General features: G+C 43.6%; 1 protein-coding gene and 1 long non-coding RNA gene across 3 annotated transcripts; one reads left to right on the top strand and one right to left on the bottom strand.

Annotated features, from left to right (window-relative positions):
- The first annotated feature begins 217 nt into the window (after positions 1-217).
- LOC121645205 lies at positions 218-960 on the top strand. Its single transcript, XR_006011375.1, has 3 exons — positions 218-387; positions 661-778; positions 889-960. It is a non-coding gene; the product is annotated as an uncharacterized LOC121645205 (long non-coding RNA).
- Positions 961-5,823: 4,863 nt separating this feature from the next.
- LOC121645091 lies at positions 5,824-20,279 on the bottom strand. Of its 2 annotated transcripts, XM_041993428.1 has the most exons (10): positions 19,855-20,274; positions 17,848-18,151; positions 16,081-16,983; positions 15,796-15,888; positions 14,405-14,548; positions 14,198-14,314; positions 14,011-14,097; positions 11,978-12,058; positions 11,801-11,887; positions 5,824-6,724 (listed from the first exon to the last, which is right to left on the bottom strand). In XM_041993428.1, exons 1-10 carry the CDS (start codon positions 19,930-19,932, stop codon positions 6,489-6,491), a joined length of 2,130 nt encoding a protein of 709 aa, XP_041849362.1. In that variant the 5' UTR covers positions 19,933-20,274; the 3' UTR covers positions 5,824-6,488. The 2 variants fall into 2 exon arrangements, with proteins under 2 accessions (XP_041849362.1, XP_041849361.1); XM_041993427.1 differs by having other exon boundaries at positions 16,081-18,151; positions 19,855-20,279.
- Positions 20,280-23,889: the final 3,610 nt, after the last annotated feature.

The following is a 23,889-nucleotide window of genomic DNA, read 5'->3' as shown; positions in this document are numbered from 1 at the left end:
CCACAGTGACAGGAAACAGCAAAACTCTGTACAAAAACCTTTGGAGCAAAGACAACGCAATACTCCACAACGTCCACTAGAGGGCCTCACACACTGTTAAAGCTCTGATTGTTGAGTCATTGGACTGATGACAAAGACAAGAGAGAAATGAAGCAGTAAAGATCAGAGACAGAGACAGAGCTGCTGTGGAAGCAGGAAACAATCTGATTGGTTGAGCTGAACTGAAAACATCATGGCCCCGCCCACTGAACTTCAGCTCATCCAATGACATTATTTCTTCCTCATTCTACTGCAGTGGAAGAACATTGTTCATCTGCTGTGTGTCTGGCTTTAAGAACTCCAAAGACATGTTGCTTTACCTCTTTTTGCTTCTATCTCACATTCTAGGTGAGTTTAAGAACAGGGATTAAAGTTTGCTTGAAGCTGCTGCATTAACCACATATACAGACTGCATTTCACTACTTTTCTGCTTTCTTTGCTCTGATAGAATGAAAATCATCTTTGGATCATCTTGTAAATTGAACTGACAGAGTTCTACAGTTGATTTAGTTGTGAATGTCCACAGAGTAACACTGTACAGGAGACATTTTCCACTGTCTTCTCCTCTCAGCCTCATGGACAATGTTAGTCTGATGGCTTCATTTTCTCTACTTTTTCCAGGACTAAAAGCTGCAGACACAATCTCTCCTGATCAAGATGAAGTCAGTGGAAGAGAAGGACGACCTCTCACACTCACATGTACATATCAGACTGATGCTAACTACGTTTGGCTTTACTGGTACAAACAACATTCTGACCTTCAGGCTCCTCAGTTTATACTCTGGAAAGGAGCTAAAAGTTCTACAGCTGAATATATTCCTGAATCTAGTCGGAAGCGATATTCCTCAGAAACATCGTCTACAACAACCAGCCTGACCATCAGCGAGCTAACCCTGGCAGACACAGCTCTCTACTACTGTGCTCTAGGAACACAGTGATACAAAGTGTAGAAGAGGCTGTACAAAAACCTGAACACAGATATCTGACTACTCTTCAAAGAGGAGGGAAGTGGTATTCAGACCACAGCTTCATATCAGATGGATTCTGCTCATTCCTGTTTTATCAGAGTCTCTGTGGTTCCAGCTGCAAACACTAATTATTCTAATAGAAAAACTCACCAACAATGTGCTTCATAGAGCTTTGGAAAGAATAGAAAATGTTTTAAAATGTGTTATAGAGAAGATAAAATGAAGAAAACCAAGCAGAGGTTGCAGAGCGCTGAAAAGCAGAGTTTATATTTCCACTTAAACAAATAAAAACCTATAAGGTTTTATAGACAATGATGCAGAGTGAATCAGCAGTGTTAGGAGAGTAGAGTAAGACAGACGTCACCATTTACCCAAAATATACAATATTCTTCCACATTTCTGGAGCATAAAATACACAAACATGTCCCCAAAGTAGCAGGTAAGCTGCACCAGATGATCTAAGTATTGTGTTTGTGCAGGACTTAATAACCACTGCGTGTTGCTCCGTTTGTGGCGTTTATTCAACTGACACACACTACACACTTCACGACTTTTGCCGTACATCGCTACTGTCACCCTTAAAGACACAGTAACCAACAGGCGCATTAAGGAGAACAGCTGCCTGTTGAGAACATAACATCCCCCCAGGAACATAAGCAAACATTCGTCCCGCAAATCACCCAGTGTCATCATCACCCTGTCACATTGTCCCCATGCCAGACAGGCGGGGCCCTCATCCGCTGGGGGCGTGATGGTGGTGAAGCTGCGTTGAGTGGCGCTGGTGGGTCATCCCCCACCCGATTAGCTCCTGGCCTGGGCTGCCAACCTAACGCTGCCGGCGACAGGAGTGATGTTGGTGCAGCGGGTCTGTGGACTCTATGCAGACGGTTTGCGTGCCAATGAGTCCCGTTTTCCAGTCTGTAAGTGGCAGGCCCAAGCTGCTTAGTCACCCGCAGGGGCTCTGACCAGTATGACTGCAGCTTATTTTGGCGGTGGAGGCGTTTGATCCTGACCCAATCCCCTGCTGAAAACGAGGGGCTCTGCACTCTGTGTGTGACATCATACTTCTTTTTCATCCGAGCCTGGGAATCTCTCACCTTAGCTCTAGCAATCTGGAGCCCTGGGCTCCCGCGCACAGAAGCAGGCTCAGCTCTCAAGCAGTCCAGTGGTTGCCGAAGTTCACGTCCGATCATGAGCAATGCAGGTAACACTCCGGTGGTGGAATGTTTGGAGGCCCGGATGGTCAGGAGAGTTTGGTTGAGAGCATCGCTGAAGGTCCTCCCTTCCTCTAGACATGCTCTGATACCATTTTTCAGAGTTTTATTCAGTCTTTCCACGCCGCCATTACTCTCTGGGTGATACACTGCCGTCCTGATGTGCTTGATGGACCGCAGTGTGAGAAACTCTGTGAACTCAGCAGATGTAAACTGGGGTCCGTTATCAGTTGTGACCACACTTGGGAGGCCCCAGCGCCCAAACAGGTTGTCCAGGCGATCGACGATGGTGTGCACAGTAATGGAGCTTAAAAGAAAAACCTCTGGCCATTTCGAATGAAGATCGTGCACCACCAGCAGGTAATGGGCATGAGCCGGTGCCCCATGAAGTTCTCCGCAGATGTCGACCTGGATATGTTCCCAGGGTGAAGACAGCCAGGGTGGGGTGAGAGGGGCTGTGGCAGGCTGGCCTGTTTTCCCACTCAGAAGGCAGCAGGCACAGTTACGCACCAGCTCCTTAATGTCAGGCACACTGCCCCCCAGCAGGAGAGCTCATCACGGAAGAGGTAGTAGGGGAGAAGCCTATCCTCCACTTTGGCAGGCCAGCCGTCCCGGACGTAGGTGCGGAGAGTCGTGAGGGCCTCATCAGCAGCTGAGGCCTGCTGCAGCTCCTTCAGGGTGACTACTAACCTGAGAGGCCTGTGCAGGATGTGGACTCAGTCTTCATCGCCCTCAGGATCTGATGACACTCCGCCAATCTCTTTTGACACAGACACAGCCCTTGACAGGAGGTCGGCCACCATGTTGGCCCACCCAGGCATAAACTCCAGACTGAAGTTGTACTCGTTCAGCCTGTCAGCCCACCTTAAGAGTCTCATAGGCCTGTGTCCCGAGCCCTGGGTTGCCAGCAGTGCCGTCAGTGCTTGGTGGTCCGTGCGTATGGTGAACGACCTCCCATATAGGTAAACATGCCAGCATTCACAAGCCCACAGGCAGGCCAGGGCCTCCCTCTCCCCCACAAAAAAGCTCTGTTCCGCTGGAGTGAGTGCTCGTGAGGCGAAAGCCACCAGGTGTTCCACCCCATCTTGAGTCTGGGAGAGCACAGCGCCCAGCACCACCCCGGAAGCATCACAGGTGACTAAGGTGGGCGCGGTCAGGCTGAAATGGGCCAGCGTGGGCGGTGACGGGAGCTGCTGTTTGATGGTGCGCACGGCTTCCTGGCAAGCCGGGGTCCAGTCCCACGCGGCCTCCTTCCTGAGCAGCTGGTGCAGCGGAGCTGTTAAGTCCCAGAAGCGTGGCATGAACCTGAGGTAGTAGGCGGCCATTCCCAGGAAGGAAGACAGCTGGGAAAGTGACTGTGGGTCTGGGATGGACAGAATGCCCTCAGTGTGGGACATAATAGGGGTGATGCCCTCCTTCGAGAGCCTGAACCCCAGGAACTCGACTTCCTCGACCCCGAACGAGCACTTTTCAGCATTCAGAGGGACCCCATGCTGCTCAAAACGCTGGAAGACTTGCACCAGGCGAGCATCATGCAGGGTGACGGAGGGTGCGTGCACGACCACGTCATCCAGGTAGATGGAGACACCCTCGATACCAGCCAGTATGAGTGACATTATCTTCTGAAAGCAGCTCGGGGCTGATGAGAGTCCAAATGCCATGCGTTTGAATCTGAAAACTCCCACGTGTGTGACAAACGCTGTGAGGTCCATGCTGGTTTTCGCCAGAGGGACCTGTAGGTAGCCGTTGCGTAAGTCCATCTTCCAGCACCCCAAAGTCACAAAGCCTAGCCAGCTCACATAAAGCTGACACGAACTGGGCAACGGTCTCACCCGGCTTTTGGGACCTCTGACGAAACTCAAAGCGGTGCATGCGCCGGCTCCTCCCAGAGCTGAAATGCGCCTTCAAAGCGGCAGTGGTTGTGGCGTACTTATCATCCGACAAGGTGAGCGTGGCAAAGACTCGTTGTCCCTCCTACCCGAGACAATGGCGCAGGAGTGCGCACTTCCTTGCTTCTGCTAAGTCCAAGTGTCCCAACGCCAGCAAATAATCCTCAAAGGACCGCAGCCACCTCTCCCAGGGAACAGCTGGGTCGCCGGGAACAGGTAAAAAAGGTGGAGGAGGCGGCAAGGCAAGTTCAGACATCCCCGTTCGCCAACTATTGTGTTTGTGCAGGATCATCGCTACATACATCGCTACTGTCACCCTTAAAGACACAGTAACCAACAGGCGCATTAAGGAGAACAGCTGCCTGTTGAGAACATAACACTAAGAAATCAGAACATGCCAGAAAATCTGAGATGTGTTTGGAGCCAACTTGGATTCATGAAAACCTCCAACCAGACCAGGGGGGTTTCCACAAAGCTGGATTAAGGGAAAGCCGGGCTTATCTTGATAAGTCTGGATCATTTCAGAGAGAGCTCTGTTCCATAAAGGTGGTTTATGTGAATGCCGCTGAGTAACCATGGTAACTGATGCACCAGAACTAGCCTGCTCGGGGCAGGCTAACGTTCAAGCTTAGCTTAGCTGCATGCCAAAGATACAGATTCCCTAAAGAAAAGTTCCACCTGGTAGAACGCTGCACTCCCACCTCATTCTGGTATTAAATTAAAATAAAAACACTTGTTATCATATCACTACTTTGTCTTATATAATCAATAAATCTGTCAGCGCCGATGTAACTAAAGAAACACGACTATACACGTACTGAACATGAAATAAAAAGAACATGGTGTTCATTAAAACTAATTAACACCTTATTAACCCTGCAGAGGGCGCACGCTTCATTCAAAGCTCATTCAGACCACCAGACCCACGGTTTTCAGGGGGAGGACCACCAGTAGCAGTGGCCTCTGACGTTGTCTCGGTCTCTGACGTTGTCTCGGTCTCTGACGTTGTCGTGGTCTCTGATGTTGTCTCGGTCTCTGACGTTGTCTCGGTCTCTGACGTTGTCTTGGTATCTACAGAGCAACATGTTTACAGCTCAACACGTTTAGAACAAACATTTCTTCAAAGATTCCTCCCACTCTGAGACATGTTCTGGTTCTTTATTTCCACCTGCTGCAGGTTCGCTTTGCTGGTAAGATGCTGCTGCTGGTGGAACAGAGTTAATGTAGATCACACACACACACACACACACACACACATTCCTGCACTTACTGCACAGTGAGGTCCGAGTGAAAAGGTCCACATAGCGAGGACCACCCTTTCTGTTTAAATTAGGAACACAAAAATACCATTTATGGACACAGGGTGGCACCCTTCTCCCAAACACTGCCTTAGATTACATTAAACACCAACATTTAAAAAAAAAGTTTTCAACAGGTTATGTGAGGACCAGTCAATGGCTTTGGGTTTTTTATGATTTAAAATGAACTAGAATGCTTTTTTTACTGAATATTAATAATTGAAATCTGTATTGACATATATTACATTTGTAAAGGATGGAATTACAAATAACAGGGCAGTTTTGTTTAATGAAAATAGTATTTATTAAAGAGCAAATTGGTTATTTCAGTATAAAGAAGAATTTGAATTACCAGTTTAGCTGTCAAAAGGTAAAGCATATAATGATTTTCTTAAGACATTATGGTATCAGTTAAGCCTATTGTCAATTTTCAAAACAACTTCTTTTTAAGTCATATCAATTCTGTGGCTTTTTTCTATGTAAAAAAGAATTAGAATAGTAGTCCTAACTGATAGCTGAGCTGCCAGTTAAAACTGGAAATTTGTTGATCACATTTGATTAAGATGTAATATGATTGTGACCTTTTGTGGTTGCGCATACATTTAGTAATTAATCAAGTGAACTTCAGAAGTGCATGCTTCTTTTTCTGAAAGCTATTCCTGTTCCACAGTGTTAAACACAAACATGGCAGACTCAATCCATAAATAACAATAACAACTGGTGGACATTAGATTTATAACTTAGTCTTGGCAACCAAAAACGCCAGTAACAAGACTGTTGTGCAAAGTGCAGAAGATATAAACATATTACAACTATTCAAAATGCAGCTTTTGATTTGAACAATATAGAACAGCTAGGTGTTTCCTGAGAAATTTTCCAAAAACTTAAAAAAAAACTGCATGTGTCAGTTCCTACTCAACGCAAACTGCTACATAAAAGATTTGCTGTGATGTAGGCCTCCTAACAAATGAACAGGCATAACAAACCCCTTAAAACACGGGAATAATCACCCTCTTACTCTCTCCCTTATCTTTTAGCACCTATCATCTCAGTTTCCTCCCTCTGTTGTCCTCTTTTAATTCAAAATGCAAGCTTTTTCTTGATTTTAACAATTTCATTGTAGACAAAATATTTCACGTCTTTCCACGACCGTGTTCTCAGGACTGGAGACTCTTTGCAAATACACATCATGCAGTCTTCCTTTGCTGGAACCTTCTTCAGTGCGATGAACTTGGCAAGTTGTCGTTTTACTGCAGTCCTCTCCTTGTCAGTCCAGGGTCTCTTACCTTGTTTCTTGACTTCCATTTCTGGAACATCTACAAAACAAAAACCAAAAGGTGTTTATTAGACATTGAGCTGATAAAGTGCGACCTTATTGAAGTTTTTTTTTTTTACCTGCCTCGATTGACTGATAACAGTAACATGCTTACGTATTTTTTAATTTGTTCTTTTTTATTATTTTAACTCAAACTCAGCTGCACATATTTATCTTTTTATGTTAGTTAGCTTTAGTTAGTTTTATTATTTTTATATTCCTATCTCTTTTCATTGCTATTTGAATAGGTGCAGCTGCAACATAAGAATTTCTCCCTGGAGATCAATAAAGTATTCTGATTCATATGTTTGTTACAATGTAAACATCTAAAATAAAAAGTTTAAAGAGGCCAATTTGTTTTAGATGGTTAGATGTATCACTCCGGGTGACTGACCTGAATAGTTTGAAAATATTTTTCTGTACATTGATAAATACCTAAAGGTCTAGTTCTATGCATTTGTCTTTCTATTGTATTTTTCATAACATTAAGGCCCGTTTCTACCTAGAATCCATAATGAGATGAGACGATTTTAAGATGTCGCAGGAAGAAGCTGCAGCAGTGAGAACTGTCAGTTTCAGAGTGGCTGATTTTATTGTGAGGAGAATCAAAAGATGTCTCAATTGCAAATATTAAATGTATCAAAGTAATTATGTCTCCTCAACCAATCAGATAAAGATCAGAATACAACAGGTGCACCAAATATTATTGACGGTTAACAAATAAATAGTTAAATATTAAGTATGCTCCGCTTCATTAAATCAGACCACAAAAAAAAAAAAAAAAAAGAAAGAAGAATAGACCGCACTGACAGACAGAATGATCAGGACAGATAACTTGCCAGATCAGATGGAGAATTAGCTCATCAGCTGTATAAACAGCAGCATTCACTCTGTAACTGTAGTGCAGGTAATTTTGTAACTGAACAAGTCAAATAAAATAAACAAAAACACCACCCTTTGGTCTATTTCCATCATCTTTAGTGTATCCAGTAAGTTATGTCTTTTTAATTAACACTGAGCTGATGTTGTTGGTTCTGGAAACTAGTTGTATATTAAAATGTTAATTTGTTTACTTCATCACAAAGGCCGTTTGAGACATTAATCTAAGATGCATTTTCGCTATTCTTGATCCAAAGGAGAGATCTGTATCAGAGTCTGATTCTGAGGACCTGCGACAGATCTCTTTGCCAATAACCCACTATCAATGTTGACATTTATGTTTAGATGCTACAGTCAAAGCCTGAAAATCTGAGGTGGTATTAGAGTGGACATATGAGGTGATTATTATCAAATATAATACACCATCTCCTCATTTGGAAGAAAAAAAAAAAAAAAAAGCGAAATGGCGCTGTGCGAGCGGCTGCGTGTTACGGCAGCTCTGCCTCCTCTTTTCCTTTTTTTAGCGTTTTCTATGGTTTTTAGATGTGGTTTTCTTTTTTTCTTTATAGTAGTCAGTATCAGGTGCAATTCTGCACATGGGAAGCCTACTTTTATTACTTTTCTATTTGGACTTCTGCTTCTTTTGGCACTTTTCCAGACTTCGGTGGGGGACACCTTTGGTTTCAGCCACGGCGCCATTGTTTACACCAGGGACCAGCTGTTAGCTCTGAGCGGCACTGCTCTTCTTTATGCAGAGAAGCCGGAGATTCCCGCAGAGATATGGAGAAAAAGAAGAGGCTGCAGAGCAGGAAGAAAGCTCCAGGAGAGGAAACGGAGGTACAGGCCATATTTACCCTCTGATTATGGGAAACGTTCGTTCCCTCTCCAACAAGACCGACGAGCTTGCGGCGCTGACCAGGCTACAGCAGGAGTTCAGGGAATGTAGCCTCATGTGTTTAACGGAGACGTGGCTGAATGGACTTATTCCAGACTCTGTGGTTTCCCTGGATGGATTCAAACTTTCGCGCGCGGATAGGAGTGCGGCGGAGAGTGGTAAGAGGAAAGGCGGGGGACTCGCGGTGTATGTCAACGAGAGATGGTGCAACCCGGCGCACGTCTGTGTAAAGGAACAACTCTGCACCAGGGACATTGAGTTACTCGCTGTGGGCATGCGGCCGTATTATACTGTTTAATGTGTACATCCCTCCCTCGGCCGATGCAGCAGCTGCTTGTGAGCTGCTCCACAGCGCAGTGACTCAGATGCAGACTCGCCACCCGCAGTCCCTCCTGACGCTGGACCTACTGTATGCTAATGTGAAGGACGCATACACCTCCGCCCCCCTCCCCCCGCTTGGACGCTCTGATCACAACCTCGTACATCTGCTCCCTGAATACACACCCAGGGTGAGAAGACAGCTGGCACAGAAGAAGTCTGTGAAAGTGTGGACCAATGAGGCCAATGAGAGACTGAGAGACTGTTTCCAAACCACAGACTGGGAGACACTCTGCAGCTCTCATGGAGAGGACATTGATGGCCTGACCCACTGCATCACGGACTACATCAGCTTCTGTGTGGAGAACACTGTGCCAACCCGGAGGGTGCGGTGTTTCTCCAACAACAAACCCTGGGTGACCCCTGAGCTTAAAGTCCTGCTGAACCAGAAGAAGAGGGCTTTCATTTCAGGGGACAGAGAGGAGCAGAGGAGAGTTCACCATGAACTCCAGTACAAGATCAGGCGGGCCAAGGACAGCTACAGGAAGAAGCTGGAGGAGCGGCTGGAGCAGAATAACACGCGGGACGTGTGGAGAGGGCTGAAGGAGATCTCTGGATTTGGACAGAGTGGTGCCAGAGGGACAGCTGATGGAGACCAGCGCTGGGCCAATGATTTAAATCTGTTTTTTAACAGATTTGATTCTAACCCCCCCCCCTCCTCTTTACACATCCCCAGTCCAGCATCTACCATCCCATTCCCCCTTCACCTTCACTTTCAGCTTCCCCCCCATCTCCACTTCACACCAATGGACTCCACCACCAGCCCCCCACTGTCCTCCACCTCCCCCCTCTCCCTTACATCGGCCCAGGTGAGGAGAGAACTGAGGCGGCTGAAGAACAGGAAAGCTGCAGGACCAGATGGCATCAGCCCCAGGCTGCTCAGGACCTGTGCAGACCAGCTCTGTGAGGTGCTCAGGTACATCTTTAACCTGAGCCTCAGCCTGGAGAAGGTCCCTGTCCTGTGGAAGACCTCCTATGTGGTTCCGGTTCCTAAGATATCACACGCGAAGGAGCCGAACCATTACAGACCCCTCGCCTTGACCTCCCACCTGATGAAGACCATGGAGAGGCTCATCCTCGGTCACCTCCGCTCCGTGGTGTGGACCGCAATGGACCCGCTGCAGTTTGCCTACAGGCCAAACATCGGGGTGGATGATGCTGTCATCTACCTACTGCACAGGGCGCTGGCTCACCTGGAGACGCTGGGAGAGTCGTGAGGGTCATGTTTTTTGACTTCTCCAGTGCGTTCAACACCATCCAGCCGGCGCTGCTGCGGGGGAAGCTGGATGGAGCTGGAGTGGATGGAAAGTTAGCTGCATGGACCATCGACTACCTCACCAACCGGCCACAGTGCGTGCGTCTGCAGAACTGTGTGTCTGAGGTGGTAGTCTGCAGCACGGGGGCCCCTCAGGGAACAGTGCGCTCACCGTTCCTCTTCACCCTCTACACCTCGGACTTCACCTACAACACCAGCAGCTGTCATCTCCAGAAGTTCTCTGACGACTCAGCCATTGTGGGCTGTGTGTCTGAGGGGAACGAGCTGGAGTACCGGTCAGTCATCATGGACTTTGTGGACTGGTGTGAGCGCAACCACCTGTGCTTAAACACCAGTAAGACCAAGGAGATGGTGATTGACTTCCGGAGAAGGACACTACCCCACACACCGGTGAACATCCAGGGGAAGGACATTGACCGGGTGGACAGTTTCAAGTACCTGGGTGTTCACCTCAACAGTAAACTGGACTGGTCACACCACACAGACGCCCTGTACAAGAAGGGCCAGAGTCGCCTCCACCTCCTGAGGAGACTGAGGTCCTTTGGAGTATGCAGGCCTCTGCTAAGGACATTTTATGACTCTGTGGTAGCCTCTGCTGTCCTCTACGCTGTTGTCTGCTGGGGAGCGAGCAGCACTGACCGGGACAGGAAGAGACTGAACAAGCTGGTCAGGAGGGCCAGCTCTGTCCTGGGCTGCCCGCTGGACTCTGTGGAGGAGGTGGGTGAGAGGAGGATGTTGGCCAAGCTCACATCCATCATGTCACCCGCTGCAATGTGGAGGGGCTGAGCAGCTCCTTCAGCAGCAGACTGAGACACCCTCAGTGTAGGAAGGAGCTACTGCAGGTCCTTCATTCCCACTGCTGTCAGACTGTACAACTTATCTGTATAGTCATAATACTTTATATTTTACTGTGCAATACCCCCCATTATCAATGTCATCATATTCTTCATATCCCACCATCACCATGTAAATATGTATATAGTCTGTGAGGTTGTTTTTATTGCACTGTCAATTATATATATATATATATATATATATATATATATATATATATATATATATATATATATATATATATAAAAAAAACACTACATATTTTTTGCTTTTCTTAGACTTCTTTTCTTGTAAAATAATTTATATTGCACCTTCTTGTTGTGATGCATGTTCACCTTATTCTGTAATAAGAGCTTCTGTAACGAGTGAATTTCTCCACTGTGAGATTAATAAAGTCTAATCTATGTATCTATTGCTGTTATCATTGTTTTAATTTAAATGTATTATTTTACAACAACAGATAAAATATTTATTGAAATGCCAAATGTAAAATATGTAACCTGTAAATATATTCTTTACGTCCATATAACAACTGACTTAATTTGGGGAGCCTCAAATATTCATTGTTGATCAGAAGTTTGTTTTTTTTAAGTTGGCTTGATTTACAATTGTGCTACTGTAACACTAATTAATTAATTAATAACCTTGTCACAGAAATTGTTACACAATAGAAATTTACGTTTCAACTGAGTATAGACACTCTGCAACACCACTTTAACTACTAGTCTTTTCAAATGCAAGTTAGTGTCTTGTGCAGTCAATTCCACTTATATTGTTCTCAGGAAACATATCTATTGAACAAAATTTAATCTTACCAAGATTATTACGTTCTCTTGTAGCTGCAGTCTTCTTTCGGCCCTTCAAAGGGGATCTGGTGTCAGCAGTCTGTCTCTCCTCTCCATCTGAGAGACATGGCATCTCAGTATAATGAAAATACATAACACTTTGCATTTAGCACTTCTCTTTTGCAAGTCTTTTTAACATGAACTCACCCCAGTCATCATCAACTTGACGCTTTCGTTTGTTTACATTTTCCTTTTGTCTCTTAACACGCCCTTTTCTATCCTTTTCATCTGTTAAAAAAAAAACAGAGCCATTTGGTCAAATAGTGAAAACATAGATGCAGTTTTACAACAAGGTCAATAATGCATAAAAGCATGGGCCTCAGACAGGTTTAATCAGTGTAGCAATCTTTATGTTGGCATGTAGGCATGTATTAGTAATTTCAAAAACTTTACCTTGTTTAAACAATTCTACATGCATAATGTTGACTATTTGCCATTAGTTGTAAATTTTCTGCTTTAGAAAATCCCCTGAAGGCCACCTCATTTGTCAAGTTGAATGTTTATTTATGTTGAAAAGATATGAAAACAAATCTAATCTTTCATTAAAAATGTAAGATTTGAACGTTGCTAAACAGAGGTAGCTAACCTTTATTGTATGAATGTTAACACAGTAATAAATTATCAGTATTACCAGTAATGAGGTGAAGAAAAACTACCCCATTTAGTCAAGTGTAGCCTCTGTACTACACAGCAGTAATAAAAAAGTACTGGATCTTCACAGAATGAATTTTGTACTTGTGCTTACCACTAATGTTCCAGTAGTTGTATTTCTATTTGTTTTACAAATTCTTAACGAAAGTTATTTTGAGTTTCCAAAAGTACACTTTCAAGTATACCACAAGTACACTATCTACTTACTGCCAGTGTATTAGTTATATACTTCTAGTCTATATTTTAGTTTAGTTTATTGAAGTATACTTTAAGTTGACTTTTATGAAGTTAAAAATGTTGTAATTTAGTCCAAATATGTATTAAGTTGATATATTTTTTAGTTCACAACAAGTACATGGTCTGTAGTATATTTGCTATTCCTAAACTAATACTCAACCATACTTTTGGCTAAAGGGAGCACGACTCATTGACTTCACCTTATTCTCTACTTGGATTAAGATATATCAGTATTTTGTGGCAGAAAGAGGTAAAATGTATACTAAAGTACAAGCACAAGCTTTAGTATTAAAGTATAACTGTGCCCTGGGTATGCCCTGGACAGGTCGACTCAACTCGGACTCAACTCAGAGTTCTGATTCCACCTAAGAGTTTGTTAAACCTCCTTTATGAAACGGGCCCCTTATCATCCAAATTAAAAAAAAAGTACGGATAGAAGGAAGGGAAGTGTTAATGTTGCAAGTGGTGTATAGTTCGGGGCAACAGTGCAGTTTAAGGAAGTGCTCAGCTCCAGCCCGTCAATATAATTTGCCCTGTATTTAACAATATGTCGTTTGTTACACAGAACTTAAAGACACCATCATTTGTAATATATAATGTATGGAAAAATTCAGACACACTGTAATCAGTGGGATAGCTGATGAGCTGGAGGGAGGGCTGGTGGAAGGGATGGTAACAACATAAGGCAGGGGTGCCCAAGTCCAGTCCTCAAGATCTACTATCCTGAAACTTTTAGATGCATCCCTCCCCCAACACACCTGAATTAAATCAATGGCTTGTTACCAGGCCTCTGCAGAGCTGAATGACATGTGGATGAGGGAATTGGGCCATTTTATTCAGGTGTATTGGAGAAGGGTTGCTTCTAAAAGTTCCAGGATAGTAGATCTCGAGGACTGGACTTGGGCACCCCTGACATAAGGTTTAGACCAGGGTTACTCAATTTGGTCCTACGAGGGCCGCAATCCAGCAGGTTCTCCATGTGTCCGTGCTTTGACACACTGACTCAAATGAATTAGTCATTGTGCAGAACTTAGATCCATTTAATTTGATGCAGTTGTGTTGAAGCAGGGATACATGGGAAACCTGCTGCATTGCTGCCCTCGTAGGACCGAATTGAATAACCCTGGTTTAGACTATACATTATCTTATATATTGGGTGTATATGCTTTGAGGAAACTTATTTGTATTTGACTGCTGATATTTTGGAAAGTAAACAAAACTAAAAAAGGACTTAAATTAAAAACACTAAGCTAAACTCAAACACTTCACTCATGCCAATGTTACAGACTTACCCCAACCATCATCATCACGTTTCTCGGTAGATCGCTCATTTTGCTCAACAGGTGGTGTTCCACATCTCTCCTGGTACACCATTTCATCTATAAAAAATATGTTTTGATAGAGTTGTAGTCCTTACATCTTCATTTCAGAAATATATCAATAACACAGTGAGATCCAACTCAGACAAAAAAGCATTACCTGTTTTTTCAATGTCTGGACCAGTTTGACCATCACTCAAATCATCGTCATCATGTTTTTGTTTAGCTGTAGTCATCTTTCGTTTCCCTGTGTTTGTGTCTTCTTGCAACTCTCCATCTATGCAAGATGATGTTTTAGTCTAATGAAATTGCTAAAATCTCAGAAACAATGATGCAGTGAAAGAAGATTCAAGTCACAGAGTATTACCTGCATCTTCAAATCCTTGAATGGTGTTATTAATCCCATCATCCTCATCAGCACCACAACCATCTTCATCATGTCTTCTTCTTGCAGTCTGCCATAGTCTCTTTACAGGTGACCTTGCTGCAGCTGAATGTGGCACCTCTCCATCTGTAAAAATTACATTAATACCAAGTAAAGGCCAAGCTCCATTTCAAGGCTCTTGTGTTAATATTGCCTGGAATTACCAGAGTCATCATCATCGTGTCTTTGTCTTGTGGCAGTATTTTTTTGGCCTCTAAACTGATGAGCTTATGATGGACAGCTGTTCTCCATCTGATGGAGCATACATTAGAAAGATGCATATGCATATAGAGTCTATATTATAGACAATCCCTCACAATGGCAAAGTTTTTCTGACAAAAAATTACATGTGCAGAAAAGCTTTAAGCCTTAAATCAGTCAAGCAAATAATTTGTTAAGTTTTTTTTCGTACCAAACATGCTCAAGCTTGGGTGGTAGCTGAATTTCTGGATTTCTTTAAGTATTGTTTTATTACTCATATGATTACTGTTACTGACTTCTGAAACATATTACTACTGTTACTATGGAAAGCACTGGTTCTGTTTCAGTTGCCAGCGGTTGCACTGCAAACTCGGACCTGTTGGTGTTTTACTGATAACTTAGAACCTGGACATCTGGTCAACATTAGGTCCAACTTATCAATATAATTTATTTGAAAGAAAAAAAGATTTTTCAAGGCTTTCAAATCAGTCACAAGCACTGACACTATAGCGTTGACAGTCCTATTCCTAACATAACCACTAATGGTGGGACCTGAACAAACAGTTCAGGAACAGTTTTAAAACCTTTACACTTGTTTTCAGTTTATACTGGTTTCCAGTCAGTCAGAGAAAAGATTTTAAAATCCTACAGATTGTCTACAATCCCAGAATGGTCTAAGTCCAGAATCCATCTTTAAATTTCAGAGAATGTAAACCTAGTAGGACTCTTAGATCCAAGGACTCAGGTCAGGCCTGAGTCTGGCCCAGAGTCCGGGCCGCAGTCCAGACCAGTGTCCAGAATCAACATGGAGGAGGAGCATTAATCTTCCAGTGGAGATTAAACTTTCACCAACTGTCTACACTTTTACATCCAGATTAAAAACTTTTCTTTACTCATGTCTAAAGGTGAAATCTGCACTACATCCTATCTAGACTTTTGCTGCTTGTAATTGTTTTAACTTAATTTATTCTCTTTATATCATTTTATTTATTAAGTTAATTTCTTTTGTTGCTTTTATTGTACTTTTTAATGCTTCCTGAGATGCTTTTAATGTCATATAAAGCACTGAGTTGTCTTATACTTGAAATGTGATGCTCAAATAAAATTGGTTTGTTATGATTTTCATTACATACCATCATGAGCTTCCTGTTGTCTTCCTGCATCCGACGTCCTTCTCTCATTGACACTGTTCAGACCTTTGATTGGGGTGGCTGCATGTCCTTTGTCTATGGAAACATTAACAGTAGAAAATTAGTAAACTTGCTTTTACAATTACATTAAATGAAAGTTGAAAATATGCAGATAGATAGATAGATAGATAGATATAGATGCTGCACACAGTGGACAGAATGACAGAGAATGACAGAGAGATAAAACTAGTAATGACTTTAAAATGGTATTAATATTTATTTACATACCACTGATAACAGAGTCCAGTGTTTGTAGAGTCCTCCCTTTCAGGGACTCTGCTCCATGTTCCATCGCAAACAGAAGTTTGCCAATCTTGGCCACTTGGAATGTTTTATCTGTCTGACGATAATAGTCGCAGTGGACCCTGATATCATGTCCCATGAATCGAGCAACTTGCTCGAGTTCCTGGCTGTCGAGGTTGAGAAGCTGACATAGGGTAGCAACTTGCTTCCTTAATTTTGTTGATCTCAGCAGTTCTGGGTTTTTGGCCTTGCTCTCTTCTGCAAATCTTCTGAGGCAGTCACACCCACGAAGATTGGTAGTTGTGCCAAGCCTTGCAAACAGAAACGGGTTCTCCTCAAGTATGCCAACTTCCCTCCGTTTTTTAATGAGGAAGTCAAGAGAAGCTTTGGTGCGCTCCAGAAGTAGGATGGGAACCTTTCTCCCTCTCTTCCCACGTGTCACCAAATGTGTCAGTCTCTGGCTCAATTGTTTTTCCACGGGAGATAAGGTCTCATATATGTCTTTGTTCATTTGGCCAGTGTTTGTGTTAAGATAGGTCTCAAGGGTTAAACGTGATGCCTCTCCTTCCCGTTTCTTATTGAAAACGATTATTTGTGCAAGAAGGCTCTCACTTAATTTTTTGTACGCTGTAGTACTCACACGCTCTCTTAACTCTGCCATTGCCTCGTTCTCAGCTTTCCTCAGGTAGTTCTGGAGGGTGACTATGTCCTCTGTCAGAGGTACACTGTCTTCTTTGCCCCACTTGCGTTGCTCAATTGTGCTGTGAGCATTAGTCGACACGTAAGTGGACCAGGAGGTATCCAGCAGTTCCTTGAACTTTTTTGCCTTCTTCTCAGCTTTACCATCACACGTCATCAAGCAGTGGCCTATCCAGGTTTCAGTTGCTCCTTTGAGTGAAAAGCCAATTTTAACAGCTGTAGATGGCTTTCCATATTCATTCTTGTTTACATCATAGTTTGACAAATGCCTGGCTGCTTTAATTGCCAGATTAAAATTGGCTGGATCACAAATGTCTTTAAGACTTGCGACATGCTTGTCAATGTCTTTGGCAGCCAACATAAAACGTCCCAATTCTCTTAGTTTTTGTGCAATATATCTGTGCTGAGATTGTTCTCTGCCCTTTTTAGCAAATAATGCATCTCCATATGCACAAATCATCTCATCATTCCTGATATGACAAGTTACACAATCCTGTTGCATGGAATGAATGATCTCTTGTACTCCACTAGATGATTCTCTGACTGGAATAAGGGACGAGGAAGATTTTTGTATTCTGGCTCTTTTGCCGTTCTGACTATCCTCTGCCCGTCCTCTGCACGATTTATTGTGTCTCCACAGTTCAGTTCTCTTGAACATCGCGTAACAGTGTTGACATGGTAGGTAGCTCTCTATGTCTGCTTTCCCAGGGGGCTGTCTCCATGTTACAATCTCACCATTTCCTTCTTTTAAGACACTGGCATTATGTTGCCAGTCGCCTTTATTACGAAGGCCTTCCAACAATTTCTTCCTGTTTTTGGAGCCAACTGGGAAACTAAAAGCAATGGCGACATCGCGTTCCTCACTATGTTTTCTTTCTAGATGTCTGGCTATTTTCAATTGAGCCTTTTTACAGTACACACAGTAATGAGCTTTGTCCCAAGCCCTGGCACCATCCTTTTTTTTGCTTGTTTTAACAGTAATCTTCACCATTTTTTTGCCATCTTGTAACTTCCTTTTTCCTTTTGACTGCATACCTATTTGAACTGATTTACCTTTGGCCTTCTGGTCCTTAGCCTTCCAGATACTAGTTTCACTGGATGAGTGACTGTGGTGATTCTCAGGTGCACTGTGGCAGGAGGACTCTGACTCTTGTGCAAGGACCTCATCCTCACTGGATGATGGTGATGATGGTTTGTAGTCTGCATCAGATCCACTGTAGCTGGATAACAGAGACTCCTCATCTTCTACGGATGGTGATGGTGTTGGTGGGGGATAGCAGGCTTTATCAGGTTCATCACCACGCCTCTCTTTGACAGGTGTATGTTCACTTGATGAGGGGCAGTGGTCCTTTTTGGCCTTCACAGCAGGGCAGAGGAAAAAACAGGGAAAATAATCATTTATCATCATTACTGCCTAATTCAGTGTGAAAACTTTACATTGCCAAATACATGCCTACACCTCTACATCTACATATCTGTGAAAATAAAAAGAGTATCACTGTCTAAACAACATGTGGCATGTTTCCTCTTGCTGGACTCTGGCCTATGTATGACTGTCTACGTATGGTGAAACTCAATTGAGGTGAGACAATGCAGACATATTTCCTAACATAAAACCCTGATGGCTTCAGATACAAAAAAATTACTTTCCTTAACTGACTACTCCAAATCCAACACAACTGCCTCAAAACTTAAACTACGTGTAGCTTACCATTTACCGTTTAATCCCACACAGACTGTAGCAGAAATGCTCATAATTTCACAGCAGCATCCTAACCACTGCCAGTTGCTGCTTACTCGCCACAATCATGAACTAATCTTTAATTAAACATTTTGGCCAAATTATAGACAAAACAATCACACAGTTTAGTCACATTTAAGTCTTTTTTTCTTACTTACTTTCAGTTAATTCTCTGTATAAACAAATTTGTTTGCATTTTTTACAGAACATTTCAGGCAGTTTGATCAGACTGCTTTAGGTTGTGCCTACCTACTATATTACCATTACAATCACATTAGTGATTGAACAACAAGTCTTTCAATGTCCTTATATGGCTGAGAGCTCAGAAATCAAACATATAAATCTTACAAACATATAGCTGTGTAATGTAACAAAAGTCTGACTGGATATTCTGTGCTTTGTGAGGCGTAGGGCTTTCATTAGATCACCATCATTAAGAGTGAAAACAAATCAATATTATTACAAATAAATAACTAAACGAACAGACTTTGAATATTACAGCAGCCAAAGGTGATGCTGTGAAGCTAACAACCTGACATTAACAACATAGTAAACCAACTAACATCAGCCTGCATTCAGCCTCATTTATTCATTATTTCTTCATGCAAACTGAAAACTGTTTTACAGAATAAACTGGCCTCTGTCCAGACTGACCCAAGCCTGGTTTGATACAGAAACTGAGCAGTAATTAGTTCATATATCTGCTCAGATATTTTGGCTGCTGGAAGTTTAGTTAGCCAGGTAAACTCAACAGGACTTCAACAGCAGCAGGTGCAACTCTCCATATGTTGTCTGCATGTTCCTCACATATTCCACAGCCACAGGTTACCTCTGAGCCTCCATTTAATGCAGTATGTTTTCATTTAGCTTAAATATAGCCTAAACAAACCGTACAGAGGGCCACGGCCACACAGCAGCCTGAGCTGAGCGTGGAGCATTGATAGCAGTTGTCACGTGTTCATGTTGACATTTCTGCATCTCATTTGGGTTTCTGTAGTAACTGTAACGGTAACTGCCTGCTGCATCTGCTTACATGAAGTTTGTTTTTCATAATTAGCAACAAAAAATACGAAGTAATTTCATAGTAAATGCGCTGAAACAGGGACTGAGCTGCAGGAGGAGATTAAAGGAGAGGAGCTGAGAGGCTGGAGAAGTCCTGTCCCTCTCATTTAAAAAAGAAAAAAACAATTTCCTTCCTAATCATTACTTTGGATAACTAAATTAACACTAGTAAATTCTGCACTGCCACTGTCACTGTTTTAATAAACTACACAAAGTGACTTTAAAACCAAAATAAGTGCAAAGAAAAAATGACTTACCCGAGCATTTTCAAATCTCTCTTCGCACTTTTGGTGGTGATTCCTTAAATTTCGAAGTCTTCTCTTAAATCTGTCCATGTTAAATGCTGAATATCGGAGACGAGCTGAAGGAGGGGAGAGACGCAGGTGTCCAGGCAGGTCTTAACAAGCCTGAACTCTTCACCTCGCTCCTCGACCTCTGATTGGTCAAGTAATCAACACACATCAGCGTGTTGGGAAGCACACACACAGGCACAGCTCTCACCCTGAGAACTCAACCTTAAACCTCATTAACCCTTTCATGGTGCTCTCCTTTAAATTGTCACCCTAAACAGAATTTCAAACAAATCCTAAAATTATGAATATAGACACCTCATTAAACAGTTCAGAAAAAACGTTAAAATTTGTGATTTATTTATTAAGGAAATGTATGGACAAATTAAAATAAATTAATTAATAAATGAGTAGAGAAATATATTAAAAGCAAATCATTGAATAAATATGAAAAATAACAAAAATCATGATTGATTGATTGATTGATTGTAAAGACTTTCCAGTCCGTAGATTTCAGTCTGTCATTACACCGCTTAGAGACTGTCGGTCCACTTGTCGTGCCCCACCACCATAACACTAAATAACATAATCTAAACTTCTGTAAAAATGAATCCATTGGTGTCTAACTGTCTATCTGTTCCCGTGATGCCATCTCACTCTACAATTCAGTCTGTCTGATAAACTCTCAGCCATAGAATTAGATTTCTTAAGTAAATGAATGTTATGTTGGCAGAGCTGAGGACCCAAGCACAGGGAGAATGAGGCAGGATGCAGAATGGTGCTGGTGAAAAGGTTTATTTTTCCACAAAAGCAGGGAAAGGGAACCACACAATACAAGGATGAACCACAAGGATCTGACACAGGCAAACTGAAAACCACGGGGTATATATGCACAGAGGGAGTAATAAGGAACAGTTGAAGTGAATGAGTAATTAGACCAGGTAAACTAATGAGACAGAAACACAAACCACAGGAACACAAGAGGGAAAACAGGAAAACTGGACTAAACGTGGCAAAACCCAAAATCCAGACAAAAACTAAAACATGACACAAACGATGATCTAAACAGAAAACTAAACAAGAAAAAAGCCAGAACTGGAAACCAAGATCAAAACAGAACTAAACATGACAAACCAAAACCCTAAACCATGATCAACACAGGACTAAAAAAACAAAAACCACAAACTATAAACCAAGATCAAAATATATCAAACCAAACAACAGACCAGTACCCAACAGAGGAACCATGACAGTCCCCCCCCACCACCAACAAAGTCCAAACTAAATAAATGGTTCAAGCCTGGCGGGCGGAGGGGGTCCGGAGGAGGGACCAGGCCCAAGCACAACAGTCCAGGACTTAGCTCAGGAGGTCGATCCAGAGGCCGAGAAGACTGGGGCAGGATCAGATCTCTGAAGGTCGACCCGGAGGCCGAAAGGACTGGGGCTGGATATCTGGTGGATGACCAGAGGGCTGCACGAACAGGAGCTGGACCTCTGGAAGACATGCAGGCTGGAACTGGATCTCTAGGAAGCGCGCAGAATGGAACAGGGACAGGAACTTAATCTCTAGGGGGCTCTGTATCATCCACATTATGGCAAGCCCAGGTGCCAGAGGCAGAGGAGGAGCAATCTCCTTAACGGCGTGGACCACAGGTGGCGGCACAGGAGCAATCTCCTCGGAGCAGGTGAGGAGATTCTTGACCTGAGACTCCATCAGAGCCATGAACCAAGAGCAGGTGAGGAGCGTCTTAACCTGAGACCTCCTCGGAGCCAGGGACCAGAAGCGGGTGAGGAGCGTCTTGACCCGAGACCCCCTCAGAGCCGTGAACCAAAAGCAGGTGAGGAGCATCTCGACTTGAGACCCCTCGGAGCCAGGGACCAGAAGTGGGTGAGGAGCGTCTCGACCACTGACCTCCTCGGGAACAGGAGCCAGAAGTGGGAGAGGAGCGTCTTGACCATAGACCCCCTCAGGAACAGGAACCAGAAGAGAGGCTTCTTGACCAGGGACCTCCTCAAGAACAGGAATCAGAGTCAACGTGGACTTGGGCGCAGGCGTCAGATGCTGAAGAGCTGGACAGGACCTGGGCACAGGCGTCGGACTCTGAGGACCTGGAAAGGACCTGGGCGCAGGTGTGAGACCCTGAAGAGCTGGGCAGGAGCCTGGGAGCCGGTGTTGGAAGTTGCAGCACTGGCGACGTGGACCTCTGAGCTGGTGGCAACACCGGAAATGTGGACCTCTGAGCCGGTGGATACTCTGCAGACATGAGGTGTGGAGTTGGTGGAGACTTTGGAGACGTCATGTGTGGAGCCGGCAGTGACAGTGTAAAACGAGGTTGTCTACGGCCTAGTCTCCTTCTGGCGAACACCGTGGTCCATGCAGACCCCTGAGACTTGGGTCAGTCTGGAGGTGCCCAGATTGCCAGTCTGGACCCCCAGAATGGTGTCCTCTCAGGTGAACCCTCCATCTGAGAAGTACACCAAGCCAGCTCACCATTTCAGCCTCATCTGAAAGAGACGAGTCCATGCAAGGGAAATCATCCATCCAAGGATCACTCCCCCATAATCATCTCTCCAATACTGAAGATGGAATGTAGGGAGGACCCGTTGGGTTCATGCTGGGCCAGTTCTTTCAACATGCTGGGTCCATTTAAAGTCTGATCCTTCCTACATTAAATCAATCAAGTTACTTAAATAAAGGTTTATGTTACTGAGGAGAATTTACAGTTCCATATACTGTGAAGCTACTCTGTAGGCCCAGGGTGACTGCATACACATTGATTTGTCTTTCTATGCTTCTTGTAATATGTTTTTTAGCATGTTTTAGCTATTAATATTACTATTAATATTATTAGTATTTCCCCTAGTGGGCATGGAAAGTGGCTGAAGGTTCCGCGGGTAGGCTTATGCAGCCAATAAGAGCTGGTGGGGCTCCAGATGGAGGCCTGCAGGTCTCCAGTGGGCATAGAGGACCACTAGGTGTACAGCTGGAGGCCTTGGGAAGCCAGTGAGAGCCGCTGGAGTTTGTGTTGGAAATCTGTTGGTCATTCAGCTGGCGGTCCCACGGGTGGGCTGATGCAGACATGGTGGGCCGCAGGGTGTAAAGTTGGAGGCCATGGGTAGCCAGTGAGAGCTGCTGGGGCTACCGTTGGAGGTTAAAGCTACTGAAGATGGGAGTTGAAACTCTTTCTGACAGGGGACTTCACCAGACGTTCCCAGCAGACCCTCACAACACATTTGGGTCTGCCAGGCCGGACCAGCATCCTCCATTACCATCTGAGCCAACACACTAACAGGTGGTGATCAGTTGACAGCTCCACCCCTCTCTTCCCCCCGACACAAAGTTCTGAGCCAATTTTGGAGACATTTTAGCTAATTTTGTCCACTTTACACAGGGTTGAATATTATGACACACCTAAGTTTAAATGGCTGCCATTCAAAAAGTATGGGGTCGATCGGTCCCAAAGTAAAGTCAATCTAGTTGTATCGGGTACCCGAACAACATATTAAAATTTCAGAACTTTGGGCCACCTACAAAGTAATTTTGTGTAAATCATTTCAGAGCAATACTGGGTTAGGGTCGATTGCCCTGACACCCTCTTGGCCTTTGCATACTCATTTGACCAAGTTTTTTTTTCTATACGACATGGAAAATTATTCTCAAAATTTAGGGTCTCTTGGGTCAAATGGTACCCTCAAATGGTATGTTCAAAAACTATTTTGGCATAACTAAGGCATTGTTTTGGCAAGCGGGCTGATTTTTAAAATAGGGCTTGGGGCATGCTTCTGTACATGTGCGCTCAATTTAAAATTTTTGAAAAAAAAATGGCTTTACTAGGCAAAAAGGGCTTCATAAAGGCAACACAAAACCTCCCTGTTTATTAATAACTCTAGATTGCTTTGACTTACCGGCACCAAATATATTTATGTGCATAATCAGGTCATTGCCACAAAGCAGTGTACCAAATTTCAAGTGTCTGGGTCAAAAGATGGCTTTACTAGGCT

Source organism: Melanotaenia boesemani, chromosome 8 (assembly GCF_017639745.1).
Source record: "Melanotaenia boesemani isolate fMelBoe1 chromosome 8, fMelBoe1.pri, whole genome shotgun sequence".
Lineage (NCBI taxonomy): Eukaryota > Metazoa > Chordata > Actinopteri > Atheriniformes > Melanotaeniidae > Melanotaenia > Melanotaenia boesemani.
This window is presented reverse-complemented; position numbering and strand designations above follow the sequence as displayed.

Excerpts from the sequence above, each read along its gene's own strand:
- LOC121645091 (XM_041993427.1), bottom strand. The coding sequence starts at position 19,932 with ATGGACAGATTTAAGAGAAGACTTCGAAATTTAAGGAATCACCACCAA. Across the intron at positions 18,152-19,854 it reads AGAGATTTGAAAATGCTCGG|GCCAAAAAGGACCACTGCCC; the intron begins GTAAGTCATTTT and ends CCTGCTGTGAAG. Across the intron at positions 11,888-11,977 it reads TCAAGTTGATGATGACTGGG|ATGGAGAGGAGAGACAGACT; the intron begins GTGAGTTCATGT and ends CATGTCTCTCAG.